The 24323-nt window shown below is 38.1% G+C and overlaps 1 protein-coding gene across 2 annotated transcripts in view; it reads right to left on the bottom strand.

Moving 5' to 3' along the window:
- kirrel1b (kirre like nephrin family adhesion molecule 1b) overlaps window positions 1-24323 on the bottom strand; it is a 149263-nt gene that overhangs the window by 29526 nt on the left and 95414 nt on the right. For both annotated transcript variants that reach the window (XM_038279304.1, XM_038279296.1), the window contains 4 exons: window positions 21234-21391; window positions 6323-6473; window positions 4159-4264; window positions 2644-2792 (listed from right to left, as the gene is read on the bottom strand). In XM_038279304.1, the coding sequence (XP_038135232.1) occupies window positions 2644-2792; window positions 4159-4264; window positions 6323-6473; window positions 21234-21391 (564 nt within the window). The remainder of the gene's footprint in view (window positions 1-2643; window positions 2793-4158; window positions 4265-6322; window positions 6474-21233; window positions 21392-24323) is intronic.

Here is a 24323-nt window from a genome sequence, read left to right as displayed (position 1 = left end):
TAAGAACCATCCTGTTCTAAACTGTTTGCCTGACCTGGCTCGCACTTCTGCCTGTTCACTGGGGCTACTCACTAGGGACACTCTACGTGGCTCTGCGCTGCATCTAGTTTGGCAGTCCATCGGCTGGATCCTGCCACACCCGAGAGGATGGACTGAACTGTTAGACCAGGTAAGTGACTCATACGGATAATCATCTTCCATCAGATTATAGTGGTCACTTACATGTGTTTCTCTCTCAATCAGAGTGTCAGTGATGGGTTAATGCCCCTGCAGCCGCCACAGATCAGCAGCAATCCACAGAAGCCCGCTTCTATTCCATTCTGGTTTTAAATTTAACATTTTCAAACTTTCCACTGTCTATCTTGCCTGAATACTGAGTCCCTCTGCCTCGCTACCGGATACTAACTGTATATCATTAGAATACACAGTTCTAAAGATTATATAAGCCCAAAACAGATACTGTTAGCGTAGGATGATGCTTATAGGGCTGCATTAAAACTGTTCTTTTTGGGATTGAAAAGTCATACAAGAACAAAAACGAAAAAACGTGAAGGAGACTAAACCAACAAAAAAAAAAAAAAACAACCCTGAAGCTAGATGAATAGACAAGCCATATTCCTTAATTGTTAAAAGGGTTAGAAGAGAAAAATACTTACTTTCGTGTACAGTGAAAACAATTATTTTTTAAGGGGTCAAAGTGAGACTTTCAAAGATAGGAACATATTCCTTATTTAAGCATGCCCTGATATTTAAATTTAGTATTTTTTTCATTTTGTTAAACTGCATAAAGTGTTTAATAACTGCATTATTTCTTGCCCACTCTCCAATGTCAGGCATTTTACCAGTGACTCATTCAAGCCCACAATGACTGGAGAAATCTTTGCGTGTTAGTTGGCATCTTACTTTCACAACTGATAAAAAAAAGAAACCCTTACATCTGCTAAACACAGTTTATTTTCAGATTTGGAAAACGCTTTGGACAAGGGGAATCCTTTATTTTTGGAAAGCCTTTATTCATGAATTTGGACAATTTGGTCATTATAATATGATCTGTATATTGATAAAAGCTCACACTGAAAAAAAAAATGTTTGCAGGCCCCGTCTGTTGAATTGCAACACAAATGAATTTTTGCCTTCTTTAAAGATATGCTCTGGGTATACAAACATGTTTGCATGTTTAAGGACCTTAAAACACACCCTAAGTGTTAGCAGGATGTCTAACAGAATTCTGACAAATCTGTTTCGTGTTTGCAAGAAGAGCAGGATGACTCCCAGAGTCGGAGAGCAGCAGAAGACAAGTCTTAATGAATGGCATTGTTAGTTTACACATGATAGTGATTGAGTAGAGAGCCAGGGTTGGCCCAGAGGTGTAATCTCCTGTTTTCTGTAGGGTTAGTGTAGAGACATCTGCTAACAACAACAATAGCAGACTTCAGAGCTGTGGTTGTGTGAATTAATCAGCTAGCATTGTAAAGTCTAGTCACCATCGAATCAATGCCAGATAGATTTATTGGACAACCAATGAATTTTGTTTCAATGTCACAAATTTGGCAAACATCAAAATCAAGGTTGAAATAATCTCAACCCTATTTCAACTGTTTTCAATTATTCAACTATTTCAATGCTGTTAATGTTTTTCTTAAAGTGATGTTATTTCAGCAACATTTAAAATGTGTTTAAATGCCAGTTGAATACCACCTCTATAGTTTTGTATCTCTGCTTCTGTCTCCTTGAACCCCAGTCGGCCTCAGCAGATGGCTGCTCACACTGAGCCTGGTTCTGCTGGAGGTTTCTTTCTGTTAAAATTGAGTTTTTCCTCTCCACTGTCGCTACAAGCATGCTTAGTGTGAGGGGTTGTATTTGAGTCAATGAGTCGATGCAATCAACTGGTTTTCCTTAGATAGAAAACTTTGAATCAATCTGACTGCATGATCTGGTGAACTGTAAAGTGCCTTGAGATGTGTTGTGAATTGGCGCTATAGAAGTAAACTGAATTGAATTGAATTATAGGGAGATAGTGGCTTAGGATGGAGACATTTGTCTTGCAGATTTTTGGATGCAGAAGTTTAAATCCAATCTCTATCCATCTTAACCATTTTTTACTGTACTTGGGTGACAAAACTAACCTGCATTGTCTACTGATTGTGGTCAGAGGGTCTGATGGCGCTAGTGTACGGCAGCCTTACTTCTGTCAGTGATCCCCAGTGCAGCTGTGGCTAAAATGTAGCTCTCCACCATCAGTGTGTGAATGTGTATACGAATGGGTGAATGTTTACTAGTGTTAGAAAAATAAAATACTGATAACTGTTGATACTCATCTTTTAGGAATGTTGTCCCTTTTTAACACTTTAAAAGATGTTGTTCTAGCTCAATCTTGTGTGAAACAATATGGATGCTTTAAAAGTGTTAAATTGAACTCTATAGGAGTTAAACCTAAACTTCCATATTTGGTTTATGGTATTTCTTTATCGAAGAGACAAATTAAATGCAGTAAGAATAACCAAGTTGATGACTTCAAAAGTCATGTGGTTAGTCCGCAACTCGTTATTTATTGATGTTGGACTCCAATGTGACTTGATGTCGTATAGGTGAAACACATCTTTATTGTTCTTCACAGCAAACAACTGTTCGCAATTGACTCACAGTGCACATCCACGAGAATGCTGACGTTGGTGCTCCCCACTGCGTTAAACACTTGACACGACACGGGCTCGGTGAAGAATGAATGATCAGCCGTGGTGACAAATACGCTCTCCCTGGCCCCCTCCAGCAGCACACCACCTTTAGCCCACCTGAAAGAGGAAAACCACAACACCCTTTCACATTTCAAAAGCCAATCTTGCCTGTGTAGAGATACAAATGTGGGATTTTTTTATGTTCTCCATGAAGATGATTCCGGTGCTCAGGGGAAAATCTGTAATAAATTAGAATAATTCTTGTTATCCGTATGGTTGCTTGCCAAATATCTAGCTGAAAATCATATCACCATATTGCACATTCTCCACAGAATGACATTTTAATGCACATTCAGTAGGCTCTGCGCCTAAGTACCTGGCAGTCTTCCCATATCAGGACCCTCTCTGATAAACTTTCAGACCTCAGCCTTTTTTTTGCACCTTCAGTGCTTCACAGATGTCGCTTACGATAAAAGTCTCTGTTTGACTACACAAAATGTTCAATACTTTCGCAAATTTTGTTCTCTAAGCAGTATTAAGATTCAGGAGCCGCTCCACAGACGAGCAGATGAAAGAAAGCCCATTGGCATTGATCATCTGATCGGGCTGCTAATGTTGCACTGCAGGCCCACCAAGATCAAACCCTTCCTCACATCTTGAGCTACAATTACAGCCAAACACAGATACATTATGAGTTAAACTTAGACCTTAAGGCCACAATGTATGGAAGAGAGTCTTACATTTTAAGTGGCATATTTTCTCCTTACACATATTTCCGGTTTGTAATTTACTCAGCAGACAACTTTTATTAATTGAACAATGCTGTTTACAAATGAGGATTAATTTATTGAAGGAATATACTATCCACACCAACGTGGTCCCATGTAAAGAAATTTTCTTATCCACACTGGCTCACCTGTAGAATCAAAAAAGCCACTTAAAGAGAACCTGTCTGATAAAACAAAGTAGATTAAAAGATATCAAACAGCAGACCACTCTGCCTACATTTAAAAAATAGGATAACATGAAACAGATACAAAGATAACTGACTGTTCCAAAAAAAGGAAAATTAAAAACAATCCACTAGACTTTGTTTCCAGGTTTAAAGAAGTTTTACTTCCCATGCAAGAAGCTTTTTCAATTCAAAATGTCAGAAATAGCATTGAGGTCGAGGTTTTACACAGTAGCCCAACAAAGCCTTGTTTTTGTTTTGAAAACATGCTAATTGAAACAGACGAAGGGCTCCATCCCTTTGGAATTTTGACTTGCTTCCCTCGTGTATAGTTACTGAGTTGGCTTAACTGTTCCAAACTTAAAAATGTAAAGTTGCATTCACTGCTTGATGACAGTCAATCAAATAAATTTTTTAAGAGGTTTGAATACTAGGTCAGTTACATAATCAGACTTTAGTTTTTCCGCGGGATAATCACATAAATTGTTGTTTAGTAGTGCATATAAGCATGAGAATTGTCATCTATCAAACCTGTAGCCCATAATGGGTGGATTGGCTGTGGCCTGGCAGGTGAAGGTGACTCTTTCTCCCTCCAGGACAGAGCGAGGTTCGATGGACAAGGTCACTGTAGGAGGATCTGCAGAGAAAAAGATTAAGATTTATTTATGATGGATGGATGGATGGATGGATGGATGGATGGAGTACAGATGGGTAGATGATGTAATTATCCAAGTCATCTTGAAAACATTCCTCTTTTAAATGATGGCTACATATTACATGTTTTTTCTCTGGCCAGAAGTTCAATGGCAAATCCTCCCTCTTCAAGTTGGCAATCCAATAACCAGGAAAGCAGTAACCTTCCATGGAAGGTCATTAAATATCATGAATTTTTCACTTTTACCCGATGTATTACAACATCCAACTGCCATGTACGTGGGCATTGTCATTTTAACTATAGCACTGATGAATTTCAATAGTGAAGTCCTCTGGAAATCTTTAATAATTGTTGTTGATTGCAGACGTGTCTAATAGTTCCAACTGGTTTTGCTTGTAAAGCGGGGAGAATGGCGCTAGGCTTACTGCACCGTGACGTCACTGCTGGAAGATGTCAGGAGGGAGGTGTTACTATATTTGGGCAAAGATGGCTGCTCCCGGACTCAGTGATTCAGTGACGAAAATTATTGTTTTCATTTTATTTACTAATTAACGCTAAATTGATTAAATCACTGTGAACATGTTAGTTTTAGGTATAAATAATGATCCATTGTTCTTTCCACACTGACCGGACTTTTCCTTTAAGACAGTAAGTTTTGTTGCCTCTGCCATCAGGAGATCTTTACAGTGGGATTACTTGACAGGAAATTACAGTGAATCTTAATCTTTGCACATATTTTGGCTTTTAAAGACTGTGGTCTTAAACATTTGATCAGCTGATGAACAGATTATTTGAGTTAATTTGTTGTTTTCAATTAATTTCCTGCACAGAACTTTTGGTCTCTTGTTCCCATTTCTTCTTTTTTGTTTTGAAGCTTGACTTAGAACCTTCTTAAGACCTGACAGTACAAAATGCAAAATCTTAAACTGGTCTTAAATTTCCAGTTAGTAGTGTACAAATGGCTCATCTCCTCTTTCCGACTCACCCTAGATGGAAGAAGGTTGATTATGTATGTATTAAAATGTTAATTTGGCCATATGCTTTTTAATCATTATCCTGCTGAAAGACAGAGAAGAAGACCCATGTCATTACAGATACTTCAGCGCAGTAAGTGTTTGGAGATTTTCTACAGCAGACCAGCATAAACGTTTGTTGCCAACTCAGTCTTAGTCTCATCTGACAAAATCTCATAGCTCGTGTTGAAGTCCCAGTAGAATTTACTCCATAATCCAAATGCTTAAGTTTTTGATTGTAGGGCAGAAAGTGCTTTTTTTTCTGGCATCAGTTTCAAACAACCTGTCATTCAGATAGCATCTAGCTGCTTTATTGTTTTGAATCCGTAAGAGTCTCTCAGTTGCAGCTTTACTGCCCTTATGATGTTGCTGACTGTGCTGAGAGGCAACATAAACTTTCCTCTTCCTCCAGCCCAGTGCATTGTGGCTATGTGGAATGAGTCTCTGTGTTATTTTGTGCAGCATTTATATCCTAAAAAAATGTGAACAAGTCATCGACAATTTATTAACTTTAAACATATATTTAAAAGTATACATTTAGTATAACCTTAAATATAGAACTCATTGTTTGGGTTTTCAATAATTTGATCTAATCTGGTTTATAAAGACAAAACATTTTCTATTAACCCAATAACTAAAATAAGTATAAACTAAATGATTGGTTATATGTAGCCTATTCACAGAGACGTCATGCTAATCTAATAAAAAAATAATTTTAGAGTGAAAAGATGATTTCAGGATCATTTACAAAAATAACATAGTTTTTTGAAAGAACAATTTAAAAATACATACAGAATTTCAAGTTTCAGATTTCAATTAATTAGATATGTTCTTACTGTATTCTTTATCAAATTAATCAAAAAGATTATTACGTTTTTATAGCATAAGGCTGAGTGGCGATTCAAGGTCTCTTTTTACGTTGTGAGCTAAATAATTTACAAATAAGTTCAAAATGGTAAGCTCAACCAAAGTAAAGCAAAATGCAAAAACTGACTTGGCAATCTCATAGAGGAGAGCAGTAACCTACGGTGGATGTTGAGAGTGACAGTGGCTCTTTTGCCCATTGGCACCGCTGGATTGCTGGCCACACAAGTGAAATTGCTGCCGCTGTCGGTGTCAACTGGAGTGATGGGGAGATAGCTCCTGGTCGTCACTCTCTTCCTGTCTGGCAGTACCTCCTGTTTGCCGAGAAACAGTCAGAAAGGTAAGAAAAAAAAAAAAAAAGAACACCGTTGGAGAAGCTTACAAAATAATTTGAAAAAAATGGGAAAGCCACGATAAAAATAGCAGAAAAGTCAAGGGCAATATAAGGCAAATACAACAAATTACACTTAAAAAGATAAAATACATACAGTAGTCTGTGTTATAATTTTGGAAAGTAAGAAAAAAAAATCTTCTGGCCCAAATTGATCACTTTTTAATGAAACAAGGAGGCAGCATCTTTGTAAATGCAGCTCCTGAACCTGTCAAGTCGGTAGGTGACTGTGTGTAATATAACTGAGTGGTCAGTAACATTGTAACACAGGAGCAGTATGAAATAAACATGACCACATGTGTTCTTTGAAAGGGGATAAAACTGGCTCAGAGAGATGTAAAAACATCTGTGTTTGAATGTGTGAGTGTTTGATGCTGATTCTGTGTGCATAATAAAACATGAGCGAGCATATGGGAGCGTGAGGCTTGCAGGCACGATTTCATGAGTGGGAGAGAGAACAGGATCCTGTGGAGCCTAACAGTGGGGGGAAGAGTGCAGAATATGACTGCAAACAAGGTGTCAACCAGCTCAGCTCCTTGGTTTTTTTTTTTATAAGAGTGTCTGTGAGTGTTTGGGAGGTGGTTTGAACTTTATAGGGTTAATAAACACTCCTTGGATCTTTTTTATCTTTCAAGTTGTATTACAAGCAAGTTACAAGTGTGCAGATCAACAAGTGTTTGGCATGGCTTTGGTCTTTTACCTCAACGGATCAAAGTGCATTAAATTGACTACTTGTTAAAGTAGCAGATTTCTCTTTTATATTAACTCCATACAATTATTTAGCATTGGGAGTGTTGGCCTGGTGGGTTAGAGCAGTGTGCTTGGGCTATGAGAAGGTGGCAAGTATCCGCTTGGATCCCCACAGCCTCCACTCCTGAGCTAAACCCTTAACCGCACAGTGCTGCCCAGGCGCCACACAATGGCAGCCCACTGCTTAAAAAGGGGATGGGTTAAAATGCAGAGAGTGAATTTCCCCTATGTGGGAGAATAAAGGGATTCACTTTTTTTTGTGTGCAAATATATTAACCATTTAGAAAAATAGCTAGTTATTTGGTTATAAATATTTCAAAGTGTTTACCTCTTGAGACAACTATAAAACATGGTTATTTAAGTTTAAATGCATGTTTAAATAATTTTTTGAACAGTTTGTTTCAGTGCAAACATTACAGTTTAGCCAAAAATATCTAAATTATGTCGATCCATCCATCCATCCATCCATCCATCCATCTGTACTTCATCCATCCATCCATCCATCCTTACATCATCCATCCATCCATCCATCAATCCATCATCCACCCATCTGTACATCATCCATCCATCCATCCATCCATCCATCCATTATCCACCCATCTGTACATCATCCATCCATCCATCCATCCATCCATCTGTACATCATCCATCCATCCATCCATCCATCCATCCATCCATCCATCCATCCAGCCATCCATCCATCCATCCATCCATCCTTACATCATCCATCCATCGTCCATCCATCCATCCATCTGTACATCATCCATCCATCCATCCATCCATCCATCCATCCTTACATCATCCATCCATTGTCCATCCATCCATCCATCTATCCTTACATCATCCATCCATCTATCATCCATCCATGCATCCATCCATCCATCCATCCTTACATCATCCATCTATCCTTACATCATCCATCCATCCATCCATCCATCCATCCATCCATCCATCCATCCATCCATCCTTACATCATCCATCCATTGTCCATCCATCCATCCATCTATCCTTACATCATCCATCCATCTATCATCCATCCATGCATCCATCCATCCATCCATCCTTACATCATCCATCTATCCTTACATCATCCATCCATCCATCCATCCATCCATCCATCCATCCATCCATCCGTCCATCCTTACATCATCCATCCATCCATCCATGCATCCATCCATCCTTACATCATCCATCTATCCTTACATCTTCCATCCATCCATCCATCCATCCATCCATCCATCCATTATAATTAACTAATTCATCTTAATTAAGAAAACATCAAATCCATCCATCCATCATCCATCCATCCTTACATCATCCATCTATCCATCCATCCATCCATCCATCCATCATCCATCCATCCTTACATCATCCATCCATCCATTATAATTAACTAATTCATCTTAATTAAGAAAACATCAAATCCATCCATCCATCCATCCTTACATCATCCATCTATCCATCCATCCATCCTTACATCATCCATCCATCCATTATAATTAACTAATTCATCTTAATTAAGAAAACATCAAATCCATCCATCCATCATCCATCCATCCTTACATCATCCATCTATCCATCCATCCATCCATCCATCCATCCATCCATCCATCCTTACATCATCCATCCATCCATTATAATTAACTAATTCATCTTAATTAATAAAACATCAAATCCATCCATCCTTACATCATCCATCCATCCACCATCCATCCATCCATCCTTACATCATCCATCCATCCTTACATCATCCATCCATCCATTATCCATCCATCCATCCATCCATCCATTATCCATCCATCCATCCATCCATCCATCCATCCATTATCTATCCATCCATCCATCCATCCATCCATCCATCCATCCATCCATCCATCCATCCATCCATTATCCATCCATCCATCCATCCATCCATCCATCCATCCATCCATCCATCCATCCATCCATCCATCCATCCATTTATTATAATTAACAAATTCATCTTAATTAAGAAAACATCAAATCCATCCATCCATCCATCCATCCATCCTTACATCATCCATCTATCCATCCATCCATCCTTACATCATCCATCCATCCATTATAATTAACTAATTCATCTTAATTAAGAAAACATCAAATCCATCCATCCATCATCCATCCATCCTTACATCATCCATCTATCCATCCATCCATCCATCCTTACATCATCCATCCATCCATTATAATTAACTAATTCATCTTAATTAATAAAACATCAAATCCATCCATCCTTACATCATCCATCCATCCACCATCCATCCATCCATCCTTACATCATCCATCCATCCTTACATCATCCATCCATCCATTATCCATCCATCCATCCATCCATTATCCATCCATCCATCCATCCATCCATCCATTATCTATCCATCCATCCATCCATCCATCCATCCATCCATCCATCCATCCATCCATTATCCATCCATCCATCCATCCATCCATCCATCCATCCATCCATCCATCCATCCATCCATTTATTATAATTAACAAATTCATCTTAATTAAGAAAACATCAAATCCATCCATCCATCATCCATCATCCATCCATCCTTACATCATCCATCCATCCACCATCCATCCATCCATCCTTACATCATCCATCCATCCTTACATCATCCATCCATCCATTATCCATCCATCCATCCATCCATTATCCATCCATCCATCCATCCATCCATCCATTATCCATCCATCCATCCATCCATCCATCCATCCATCCATTATCCATCCATCCATCCATCCATCCATCCATCCATTTATTATGATTAACTAATTCATCTTAATTAAGAAAACATCAAATCCATCCATCCATCATCCATCATCCATCCATCCTTACATCATCCATCCATCCACCATCCATCCTTACATCATCCATCCATCCTTACATCATCCATCCATCTGTACATCATCCATCCATCCATCCATCCATCCATCCATCCATCCATCCATCCATCCATCCATCCATCCATCCATCCATCCTTACATCATCCATCTATCCATCCATCCATCCTTACATCATCCATCCATCCATTATAATTAACTAATTCATCTTAATTAAGAAAACATCAAATCCATCCATCCATCATCCATCCATCCTTACATCATCCATCTATCCATCCATCCATCCATCCTTACATCATCCATCCATCCATTATAATTAACTAATTCATCTTAATTAATAAAACATCAAATCCATCCATCCTTACATCATCCATCCATCCACCATCCATCCATCCATCCTTACATCATCCATCCATCCTTACATCATCCATCCATCCATTATCCATCCATCCATCCATCCATCCATCCATTATCCATCCATCCATCCATCCATCCATCCATCCATCCATTATCTATACATTCCATCCATCCATCCATCCATCCATCCATCCATCCATCCATCCATCCATTATCCATCCATCCATCCATCCATCCATCCATCCATCCATCCATCCATCCATCCATCCATCCATCCATCCATTTATTATAATTAACAAATTCATCTTAATTAAGAAAACATCAAATCCATCCATCCATCATCCATCATCCATCCATCCTTACATCATCCATCCATCCACCATCCATCCATCCATCCTTACATCATCCATCCATCCTTACATCATCCATCCATCCATTATCCATCCATCCATCCATCCATTATCCATCCATCCATCCATCCATCCATCCATTATCCATCCATCCATCCATCCATCCATCCATTATCCATCCATCCATCCATCCATCCATCCATCCATCCATCCATCCATCCATTTATTATGATTAACTAATTCATCTTAATTAAGAAAACATCAAATCCATCCATCCATCATCCATCATCCATCCATCCTTACATCATCCATCCATCCACCATCCATCCTTACATCATCCATCCATCCTTACATCATCCACCCATCTGTACATCATCCATCCATCCATCCATCCATCCATCCATCTGTATATCATCCATCCATCCATCCAGCCATCCATCCATCCATCCATCCATCGTCCATCCATCCATCATCCATCCATCCATCCATTCATCCATCCATCCATCCATCCATCCTTACATAATCCATCCATCGTCCATCCATCCATCCATCCATCCTTACATCATCCATCCATTGTCCGTACATCCATCCATCTATCCTTACATCATCCATCCATCTATCATCCATCCATGCATCCATCCATCCAGCCTTACATCATCCATCTATCCTTACATCATCCATCCATCCATCCATCCATCCATCCGTCCATCCATCCTTACATCATCCATCCATCCATCCATGCATCCATCCATCCTTACATCATCCATCTATCCATCCATCCATCCATCCATCCATCCATTATAATTAACTAATTCATCTTAATTAAGAAAACATCAAATCCATCCATCCATCATCCATCCATCCTTACATCATCCATCTATCCATCCATCCATCCATCCATCCATCCATCCATCCATCCATCCATCCATCCATCCATCCATCCATCCATCCATCATCCATCATCCATCCATCCTTACATCATCCATCTATCCATCCATACATCATCCATCCATCCATAATAATTAACTAATTCATCTTAATTAAGAAAACATCAAATCCATCCATCCATCCATCCATCCTTACATCATCCATCTATCCATCCATCCATCCTTACATCATCCATCCATCCATTATAATTAACTAATTCATCTTAATTAAGAAAACATCAAATCCATCCATCCATCATCCATCCATCCTTACATCATCCATCTATCCATCCATCCATCCATCCTTACATCATCCATCCATCCATTATAATTAACTAATTCATCTTAATTAATAAAACATCAAATCCATCAATCCTTACATCATCCATCCATCCACCATCCATCCATCCATCCTTACATCATCCATCCATCCTTACATCATCCATCCATCATTTATCCATCCATCCATCCATCCATCCATTATCCATCCATCCATCCATCATCCATCCATCCATCCATCCATCCATCCATCCATCCATCCATTTATTATAATTAACTAATTCATCTTAATTAAGAAAACATCAAATCCATCCATCCATCATCCATCATCCATCCATCCTTACATCATCCATCAATCCACCATCCATCCATCCATCCTTACATCATCCATCCATCCACCATCCATCCATCCATCCTTATATCATCCATCCATCCTTACATCATCCATCCATCATTTATCCATCCATCCATCCATCCATCCATCCATCCATCCATCCATCCATTATCCATCCATCCATCCATCCATCCATCCATCCATCCATCCATCCATCCATTTATTATAATTAACTAATTCATCTTAATTAAGAAAACATCAAATCCATCCATCCATCATCCATCATCCATCCATCCTTACATCATCCATCCATCCACCATCCATCCATCCATCCTTACATCATCCATCCATCCTTACATCATCCATCCATCCATTATCCATCCATCCATCCATCCATTATCCATCCATCCATCCATCCATCCATCCATTATCCATCCATCCATCCATCCATCCATCCATCCATTTATTATAATTAACTAATTCATCTTAATTAAGAAAACATCAAATCCATCCATCCATCATCCATCATCCATCCATCCTTACATCATCCATCCATCCACCATCCATCCTTACATCATCCATCCATCCTTACATCATCCATCCATCCATCCATCCATCCATCCATCCATCCATCAATCCATCCATTATCCATCCATCCATCCATCCATCCATTATCCATCCATCCATCCATCATCCATCCATCCATCATCCATCCATCCTTACATCATCCATCCATCCTTACATCATCCATCCATCCATCCATCCATTACCCATCCATCCATCCATCATCCATCCATCCATCATCTATCCATCCTTACATCATCCATCCATCCACCATCCATCCATCCATTTATCCATCCATCCATCCATCCATTATCCATCCATCCATCCATCCATCCATTATCCATCCATCCATCCATCCATCATCCATCCATCCTTACATCATCCATCCATCCATCCACCATCCATCCATCCTTACATCATCCATCCATCCTTACATCATCCATCCATCCATTATCCATCCATGCATCCATCCATTATCCATTCATCCATCCATCCATCCATTATCCATCCATCCATCCATCCATCCATTATCCATCCATCTATCCATTATCCATCCATCCATCCATCCATCCATTATCCATCCATCCATCCATCCATTATCCATCCATCCATCCATCCATCCATCATCCATCCATCCATCATCCATACATCATCCATCCATCATCCATCCATCCATCCATCCATCCATCCATCCACCATCCATCCATCCATCCATCCTTACATCCTCCATCCATCCATTATCCATCCATCCATCCATCCCCATTATCCATCCATCCATCCATCCATCCATTATCCATCCATCCATCCATCCATCCACTTATTATAATTAACTAATTCATCTTAATTAAGAAAACATCAAATCCATCCATCCATCATCCATCATCCATCCATCCTTACATCATCCATCCATCCACCATCCATCTTTATATCATCCATCCATCCTTACATCATCCATCCATCCATCCATCCATCCATTATCCATCCATCCATCCATTATCCATCCATCCATTATCCATCCATCCATCCATCCATCCATCATCCATCCATCCATCATCCATCCATCCTTACATCATCCATCCATCCATCCATCCATCCTTCCATCCATCCATTATCCATCCATCCATCCATCCATCCATTACCCATCCATCCATCCATCCATCATCCATCCATCCTTACATCATCCATCCATCCATCCACCATCCATCCATCCATCCATCCATCCATCCATTATCCATCCATCCATCCATTATCCATCCATCCATCCATCCATCATCCATCCATCCATCATCCATCCATCCTTACATCATCCATCCACCATCCATCCATCCATCCATCCATCCTTACATCATCCATCCATCCATTATCCATCCATGCATCCATCCATTATCCATCCATCCATCCATCCATTATCCATCCATCCATCCATCCATCCATCCATCCATCCATCCATCATCCATCCATCCATCCATCTATCCATTATCCATCCATCCATCATCCATCCATCCATCCATCCATCCATCCATCCATCCATCTATTATCCATCCATCCATCCATCATCCATCCATCCATCCATCCATCCATCCATCATCCATCCATCCTTACATCATCCATCCATCATCCATCCATCCATCCATCCATCCATCCATCCATCATCCATCCATCCTTACATCATCCATCCATCATCCATCCATCCATCCATCCATCCATCCATCCATCCATCCATCCATCATCCATCCATCCATCCATCCATCCATCCATCCATCCATCCATTATAATTAACTAATTCATCTTAATTAAGAAAACATCAAATCCATCCATCCATCCATCCATCCATCATCCATCCATCCTTACATCATCCATCCATCATCCATCCATCCATCCATCCATCCATCCATTATAATTAACTAATTCATCTTAATTAAGAAAACATCAAATCCATCCATCCATCATCCATCCATCCTTACATCATCCATCTATCCATCCATCCATCCATCCATCCATCCATCCATCCATCCATCCATCCATCCATCCATTATAATTAACTAATTCATCTTAATTAAGAAAACATCAAATCCATCCATCCATCATCCATCCATCCTTACATCATCCATCTATCCATCCATCCATCCATCCATCCATCCATCCATCCATCCATCCATCCATCCATCCATCCATCCATCCATTATCCATAATCCATCCATCCTTACATCATCCATCCATCCATCCATCCATCCATCCATCCATCCATCCATCCATCCATCCATCCATCCATCCATCCATCATCCATCCATCCTTACATCATCCATCCATCCATCCACCATCCATCCATCTATCCATCCATCCATCCATCCATTATCCATCATCCATCCATCCTTACATCATCCATCCATCCATCCATCCATCCATCCATCATCCATCCATCCTTACATCATCCATCCATCCATCCATCCACCATCCATCCATCCATCCATCCATCCATCCATCCATCCATCCATCCATCCATCCATCCATCCATCCATCCATCCATTATAATTAACTAATTCATCTTAATTAAGAAAACATCAAATATAAATGTAGCTTTTTTAACTTAAGTTAGAACATGGATTCTGTTTTTATTTACTCTATCTCTATAAATTTTACCTTTGATGGTTCAAAGCATTTGAACAGTTTTCCTTAAGAGAGCCACAGATAATAATGTTTTGCTGCCACTCTATCTGCTTGTTCCTATTTGTTTGCTTTCCCACTCAAAGTACTCCTTATTCGGCACTTCTGGTTTTGGCACTGTCTCTTTCATGGACGGAGCTGCACTGCTACCCTTAATGTTGTTTACCCATTTTGTTTTTCTTTCCATTAACTGCTATTAAAAAGCAGTCCAGGCCTACGGTAATGTTTCCATTTCCCCTGTATTCACTTACTCTTGTTTTCCATGCCAGTATAAACTACCAAACCCAGTTATTTTGAGTTTAGCTTTGTTTTTGTTTGCAATTTCCAGAGATTTTGTAGAAATAACTGTCTGTCTTAGGTTTCCCTTTACAGTACTTTTGAAAGTAATATTGGTGCTATGGATGCGATTTAAATAATTTGCCCTGTATTACATACTTCTCTTTGAATTTTCTTAATTTTTTTATTTTATGAATAAAATGTCACATCCCTTTTATCGACATGAAGAAAATATACCTCTGCAGGTAAGTCATGCAAACCTGTTAAACAGTTCATAAAGATTGAATCTTCAATATTTCTTTCATGCTTTTATTTCATTTACTATACATCTACTTCATGTTTATTTATACAGATGGCTGGCATGTTCTATACCTGAATAATCTTCGCTCAGCCTGAGGCAAAACGAGCTCTAAAAGCCCCTTAGGCAGTAAACATTTCAGATGACCTCCAACTAAAGTTGAGCAACAAGATAAATAAAATAAAATGGAAAAACCACAGAGACATGTTTGTTTTCTGATATGCCATGTTTTGGTCTCTGGAAACAGCTCCTCTTACATTAATCAAATACATCAACTTAAGATCAGAACATAAGATGCCTACTCATAAAACAATGCTCCTACATGCACAATAAAAAAGAACTAAAATATTTTTAGTTATTCAAAAAAGCAACATGTTTCAAAGTCATTAGAATAAAACATTAGGTGGCTGCTGAAGAGCTGCTCATTATTTCATTATCTCGTAATAATTATTCTGATCTCTCAACCTTCATGAGGATCTTAATAAAAAATACCAAATATTTAAAAAATACTTTAGCTCAATTGATATAAACTGTATAATACTGTATTTTGAGATAAATCCTGTATCTGAATCAATTTGAAGAAATTATCTTCTTACACTGTGTTACAAATGTTTATTATACATTTATGCAGCTCCTCTGAGTCCAGACTGGGCAGAACCATGTTTATGATTGTAGCTACAGTCGTATTTCTTTTTTGGTGCATCTCAAACCAGCTTTGCACAACTAAAAAATGCCAAACGTTTGTTGCAAAATAGCTCAAACCCAGTTAGATGTGTTAGGATAATTATTATAGATGATGTATGAGTTTATTACACCCTAATATTACCTGGCTGTTGCGTTTCAGAACTGATTTTATTCCCAGTAGTTTATATAATTAGGACAGTTCCTCTGTCCGGATGTACAGTTATAATCTTCATTAGGTACATGGCAAATATTTGAGAATGCTAGGAACAAAGTGTAATATTTTGATAAGGCTGGAGTCATGGATATCTACTCATCTGCTAAGGTATATGATGTAAAGATGTGCCAGACTGGAGGTGTATAAATGCGTCTTTAACTGTTTGTTGGGACCGCTTCCCAGGAGGTGAGCCCGGCTGGTAAGCAGCTGCCTTCTGTAGCTCTAAGCAACTTCTTTGATCTGAGTAAGATTACAATTTCTATCATAATCTGTTGTCATGTCTCATGGTTATTTAAAACATATAAGTTATGAAGTTTTATTTAAAGAGTCTGTGGTGAATGATCTCTTTTCAGAAAAAAGAACCGGAGAGAGAAAGCTCCAAGGTGTAAACACAGAGCTTTCCTTTAACAGATGTTAGGAATTCTCTTCTATATGATTTGATTGAAATCTATTCCATGGTTGCTTTGGTCGTATGGTTGGAGTGATGGTTGTAGAAGCTGCTGAACCTCTGCCTCACTCACAAACTTTTTGCTGCTTGTTCCTTGATATCTGTCTCCAGTCGGTCAAATCTGTCCTCTGCTGTGTTTCTTAGTGTTCGCTGTGCTATTTATGCACTAATGCTCTCTTAAACCTTTTTGAAGTCTTTACAGTACAACTGGAATCATGTTGATGTTATTACAAGCATGTACGCTGCATCTTCTATTAGGGAGCCGCTGAATCAAGTTGTTTACAATGAATCTCTTTATGTTTTTAATTTCTGTTTTGCAACAATAGCTAAAGAAACAAAACCCCAACAATTTCATTTTCTCATTTTGAAAAGAACATTTGAAAACATGCTTATTTGATCTGTTTTACCTCCATTCTCCTTTTAGAAGTGGATCTTTCACATATTAAAACCATGTTGCACCTGCAATTTTAATATGCTTACATTTCTGCAGCCATTAGGGTCACAAATGACACTTTGCTACAATAAGTTGGTTTAACACATCCACTCATTATACACAAATAATTTTTGACCATCCAATTTATAGCTCCTTATTTAGATTGTTAGATGTGTTTGTTAAAATACTATAAAAAACTGACCAGTCTTAAATGGGAATAAAGGTTCCTGGAAATCAAATGTTTATAAATCTTTGTGTTATATAAATACATTGATAGGATGGACAAAACAATCCCTGATGTTAAATAGATTACCAATTAATAAAATATAGATTTTTGTCCTCTTTTAATCTTGTGCATCTGATTAAATCTCTGCAACTGTAAAATATTTATCACCAAATAATTAATTAATCAATGCTCCTGATTTTCTCTCCTACATCTCCCAACTTCTAATTTGTACTATTCAGTACCCAATAATAAATTATTAGACAAATCCCAGTTAATGACGGATAAAACATTATTCAATTCATTATTCCTTTGGATATACAGTATTTAAAAAAAATATTCAGAGAAGGATATCGTGGACTTGTTTACTGATGTTTGACCACCAATTAGTTTTTTCTTGTTGCCTGGAAACTGCTTAAATTCCTAAGTTTTTCATGTTTTAGAGATGAAAGAACAAAATCAATCACATGCCAAGAAGAAAGATTATTTTTTTTTCTAAAACCCCTGGGTGTTTTTTTACTCGTACTTGGAAACAAATCAGCTTTGAAAAAAAATAAATGAATTTAGCTGCTGTTACTTTGTCTACGTCTGTTTATGACCTGGGGTTATCTATGACGCACTCAGCTCTGTAATAAAAAAATACTATTGGCTATTTAATCAAATATTAAAACGAGGCAAATGAAGATCAGTTGAGATTTTATGGTATATTTTTTTGTTTTGTGTTTTTTGCTGATCTCAAACACCTGTTAGCTGTTAGGTTATTGACAGGTTACCATTCAAAGTTTCTTCTGTAATGGGTTTTATATAAAATTTAGGGGGAAATTCAAACAGGAAGACTCATTCAAGCTTCATTTGCAATTAAGCACCTCATCATGCGCCAGCCAATCACCATCAAGTCCTCATTCCTCTTCAGCCAACCACTCTGCAAGGTTCTTCTTAAAGCTCTCAGTTACAGACTATTCTGGTCTTCAACTGAACTTCAATCCTCCTCCACCCCATCTCCTTCTGGCTTCTTTCTCTTCTGGTCTCCAATCCACCACCAGTGTCCGGATCCAAAGGGGAAAACATATCTAATCCTAATCTCAAATGATTTTCCAAACTACTCATCACTAGTCGAAGCTTCCGTGTCTTCTGCCGGTTTTCGAGTCCCATAGAACTGTCAGACCCATCAATAAATCTCTCTAATTGCTTCTTTCTTCTGTGTGTGCTAGTCTCTCCAGGTTTAATTGTACTTTGGAAAAATTCTGTCTGCTGCATAACAATGCATCTGCAGAAAAATAAAGTTGGTTCCAAATGAAGCTGCATGAAGCACATCTCTTATTAATCACTATTTACACATGATTTATGTACACTTCATCCTTTATTGGTATATGTGCAGTTGCTGTTTACCCAGATTACTTCTATTTTTTGTTTTGCATTTTTGAGAAAAAAAAAAACCCCGAACACTTAATAATTTTGTGCAGTACTATTCTAATAAAATAGAATTTAATTTACCCAAGAATTCACGGAAAAGACTACAAAAAAAATGCACGCCTTATCTTTAACCAGTCTAATTTCATCAGGATTACAGATGTAGCCTAAATGTGACATCAGAGGAAACCTGTTCTTGTCCTCCATAGTTACCCTACAGGTACACTATGGCAAAAATCTAATAAATATGGCTAAGTTAAGAGCACTAAATTCTGAAACAAGAATATTTTATTTCATTGAAAAGCAAGGAGCTCCAACTGGGATTGGTCATGCGAGAACGGAAGGTGGAGGCCTCAGTTGCCTCATTCTATTTTATTTTTTTATTTAACCTTTATTTTACCAGGAAGTCCCTTGAGATAAAATCTCTTTTTCGAGGGAGACCTGGAGACCATATAAAGTGGCTCCAACCTCATTGTGCCAACAAAAAACTGGCAGAGCGACCAGTGAGCTCTAATCCATGCAGCAACTATACACACAGCCCCATCCTCCAAAGAACGAGTTGTCATCCTCAGACCCTCAAATTTAAATTACAAAAGGGACTGTGGTTCTGGACAGATGTGCACACACCTCTAAAATTGTGCAATTAGTCTGTATAATATGAACCTCAGGGAAGCTTTGAAGTTTGCAGGTTGGGATTTCAATCTGGGAAGTAATTGCGATGTCAAAGAAAAGCTTATATCACAAATGACGAGGAAGAGGATGAGGTAAGAAAAAAAATGCATGAGCCTCTGGAGTATTGGTGATGTATATTAAGTTGACAGGAATCAGTATTTTGTCTGCATGATTCCTTCCAACTGTGCAAAGCACCCCTTATTTTGTAATAAAATCTGGTTGTGCAGAGCTTTGTACATATATCCCTCGTATTTGCATCTTTTCTGCTTCCAGTAAGATGTGACAATATTACAGCATTATCTCAACCATGAAGCTAAAACTTGTGGTAATCGCTTAGAAATTAAGATTTAATAAGCTGTTTTTGCACATTTTTAGGAATCATCTTTTAGATGATAGATAGATGTTATAATTGTTGCAACAGAAGAGGTGTTGAACAGCTGGGGAGAACCTTATTTGGTCAAAGCGAAAACACAGCAAAGTTATACTTCACACTAAAGATAGATAGGTAGTGAGAGGGAATGCTGAATGTTACCTATTCATTTAAAATGTGACCCCTTTTAAAAATGTAAGGTGCATTCTCCTATTTCATTAGTTTAAACTGCAAATCATGCATTTCACTTATTCATCAACCCACTCACAGCAGCAAGAAAAATGGTTATATGATAAATGTCTGATTTAAAGGCACAAATTTTGTCCCTGGTTTGCATTTAGAAAGTTGTCTTTCTAAATCTAAAGATGGTTCATCTGGATTTTACCGACTGTGAGTATTCCTTTATGTTTTAGATTGTCTCAAAGCAGATTGCCATTTGTGAATATTTCAGTGCAATAAACCTTGATCTTGATTTACAAAGTTGTGTCCCCTGTGCAAGTCTGGGTGTTTATATGTTCATGCATTAAGGGTGTGTGTGTGCAGGAGGGTGGATGTGTTTGAGTCACCGTTGAGTGGTGTGCTCCCTCCACAGGGACGCCATTTTTGGTCCACTGAATGTGAGCTGCAGGCTTGGCCCCGCGGGTTACGCAGGTCAAGTTGAATGCAGTACCAGCCATCAGCAGCAGCTCCGGCGTTCCCTCCACCACCGGATCCTCAGGGGGGACTGCAGGACAGACACACAAATCCATACTCTTGACTCTAATGCAAGGGCACTCAGGTTTAAAGAACAGCCACATCTGAGCACACACTACAGTTTCCCCCATAGGTCAAAGGAATTTAGCTTCGTATAGTTTCTTTACAAAAAAAATTAACACTTACGTATTGGAATTTTTTTTTTTTAACCAATCAAATGCAAAGTGCAGTGTCACCCTCTGCAAAGTCCAAAAGGTCATGCATTTTCCCCAGGAGATTCTAACTTTCTGACTTCTAACCTTTCTTCTGATTTAATATCTCATTATATTCTAGGGGAACTTGGTATAAATACAACACAAGTTGTTGGCATTCCTATAAGAATAATAGGCTGTTTTGTGCATTTTTATAATGGTTGGGCAGTTATCTACACTTAACATTCTACGACCCAAAGAATAATTGAAGAAGTAAGATAGGGTCCTAATAAGCTATATTGAAAAAAAAAGCGTACTTAAAAAAAAAAAAACAATTGCACTTTAATTTATGGTGTACTTGCAACTTTCTTTATAATTTCTCAGCAGACAACACAATATACTATGATGCAAATCCCTATTTTCAGAGTCCCGGTTTATTGTTGATGCTTTTAACTGAAGAATAGGCTCGTACTAATGTGTTAAAAAAGAAAAAAATAACAACAAAAAACTGTTGTTAGGTTTTTAAGATAAAAAAAATAAATATGAGAACTAATAGCCAAGGCTTCATTGTTCTAATTCATAATTGTTTCCTTTTAGATTTATTCTGTTGCTAATGATGCCAATAAAATGAGTTTGGTTTCAGAATAATTTTAACAACTGTAACTGGTTTGTTAGATCAGTGAGAAAGATATTCACATACACATTTATCATGCTTTTAATGACTAACTGGGCGTTGAAAAAGCCAATGGGGAAGGGTTACGGAGCAGGATGTCATCTTTTGCCAGCCTATAAGCTACTATGACTCATGGATTACACAATACAGCCCAGTGATTCATGACTTGACTTGGCGTCTTTCTAAGAGACTACAATTTTCACAAGAACATACTTCACGAGAGTGTTTCTTGCTCTTTCTTTTTCCAATTTCATGTCGAGATTGTCTTCTGTCCAAAATTCACAGTGAGAATGATGGTTCTGCAAAGCTTTCACAACTAAAACTTATTGAACATTTCTATTTTGCACCATTTGCAGTGGCTGTCTTGCTTTGGAAACTCATCCACAATGCAGTTTTTTTGGCAGAGATGAGAATAGTAATTTAGGAAAAGCTGCATCACTTTAAGCTAAGGAGGAGGAAGGCGACTGACTGAGGATGGATGGAATGCTGTTGTTTGGAGTCACAGACTAAGGAGCCGAGCAGTTAACCAGGCACAGCTGTGAACCGACCAGTAGATAACAAATACCTCACTGCTTTTTCCTGTTAAGTCTTCTTTCCTTGAATAACAGTGTGGATGATTTACAGCTGCAGGAACACAGGCTGCGAATTATTAAAAGAGACGGCTAGGATTTTGAAGGGATGAACTGCAATAGGCTCTGACCTAATCTGGAATTTCTTTTTTTTTTTTGTCCCCAGTATCCTTTTGTGTCTCTGTTAAAATATCATTGTCTTTTTCCAGGGAATCAGTAACAGGTAGACGTTTTTTAGAACCAGCTGCACTAATCAGAGCTTCCTATCCTACAAGTTGAGCTGCCTCTGTGTACCTGAGTGTACGCAAAGACAGACAAGAAGCTTCTGCAGCTCCTCTTTCTATGCAGGCAAAAGTAGAAAAAAGTTTCTGTGCAGAATCCAGTTACAACTAAATAAAAATAAACTTTGATTGTTGAAAACTGAGAGCTCAGAATATATGTGTGGTTCTTTCTGCAAGTGCCGCTGACACAATGGCAGACAGTAGACCATCAGCAGGTTTCAGGAGGTGAGCTTTGTAACAGTCACTGTTACCTTACATCATATTTAAATATTCTTAATAGTGAACCCAGCCCAGAGCTCAGCAGTCTTTGCAAACTAATGAAGCTATTGAATACTTGAACCTATAACCCTGAAAGAAAGATGTTTCTGTACAGTAAAAATACTATTTTATCAGAGCAAACCACATCAACACATTTTTAAACACAGCTACAAATTAACAAATGCGCTATGTTCAAAACCAGTGACACAGAAACACAACAGCATATTCAAACGCACAAGACTATTAAATTGAAACAAATACAAATGCAGAAATGCAACATATTCAGAATCACAATGGCATGACCTAATTGGAAGAGGTAGATATCAGTGAGACCTTGATGACGACGGCACTATTTGGCTTTTAATCCAGAAATCATTCTGCCTATACTTCCATATTCAAGGTTTGAACAGAAAAGGCAAAATGACTTCCGGTTTGTTTTTAAATATGTTGCTGTGTTTCTCGAAATTTAGTATTTTTTATTTGTATTAGTCTCAAGTTATGTCATTAAGTTTCTGAATATATTGTATTGTTTTATTTCATTTGTTTCAAATTAATGTCATTGGGATCTTTGATTTGTTGCATTTTTTTAAATGTGGTGTTTTTCATATGTTGTTGAAAAACACAACTAATGCGTCGATGTAATCAACTGGTTTTCCTTAGATAGAAAACTTCAATTCGAATCCATTCGACGATATGATCTGGTTGAAATGTAAAGTGCCCTGAGATGACGTGTGTAGTGAATTGCCGCCATTAAAATAAACTGAATAAAAATGTTTTTTTTTTAATATGTTGTGTCTTTTTAATTTGTAGTTTTGCTTGAAGATGAATTAGTATGTTTTGCACTTCAGGGCCACCATACACTATTTTACATCTACAGTATAACTTATAGATTACATTCTATGGGGGTAATCTTTAGATAATCTCTAGGTAAGGCTTTAGAATAAATCCTTAAGAAAGGGTCAGTCAGGTCGTGAATCACTGGGATGTATAG

Source organism: Cyprinodon tularosa, unplaced genomic scaffold (genome assembly GCF_016077235.1).
Source record: "Cyprinodon tularosa strain WSP-4 unplaced genomic scaffold, ASM1607723v1 ctg102, whole genome shotgun sequence".
NCBI classification, from domain to species: domain Eukaryota; kingdom Metazoa; phylum Chordata; class Actinopteri; order Cyprinodontiformes; family Cyprinodontidae; genus Cyprinodon; species Cyprinodon tularosa.
The sequence above is the reverse complement of the archived record's forward strand: the minus strand, read 5'-3'. Positions and strand labels throughout refer to the sequence as shown.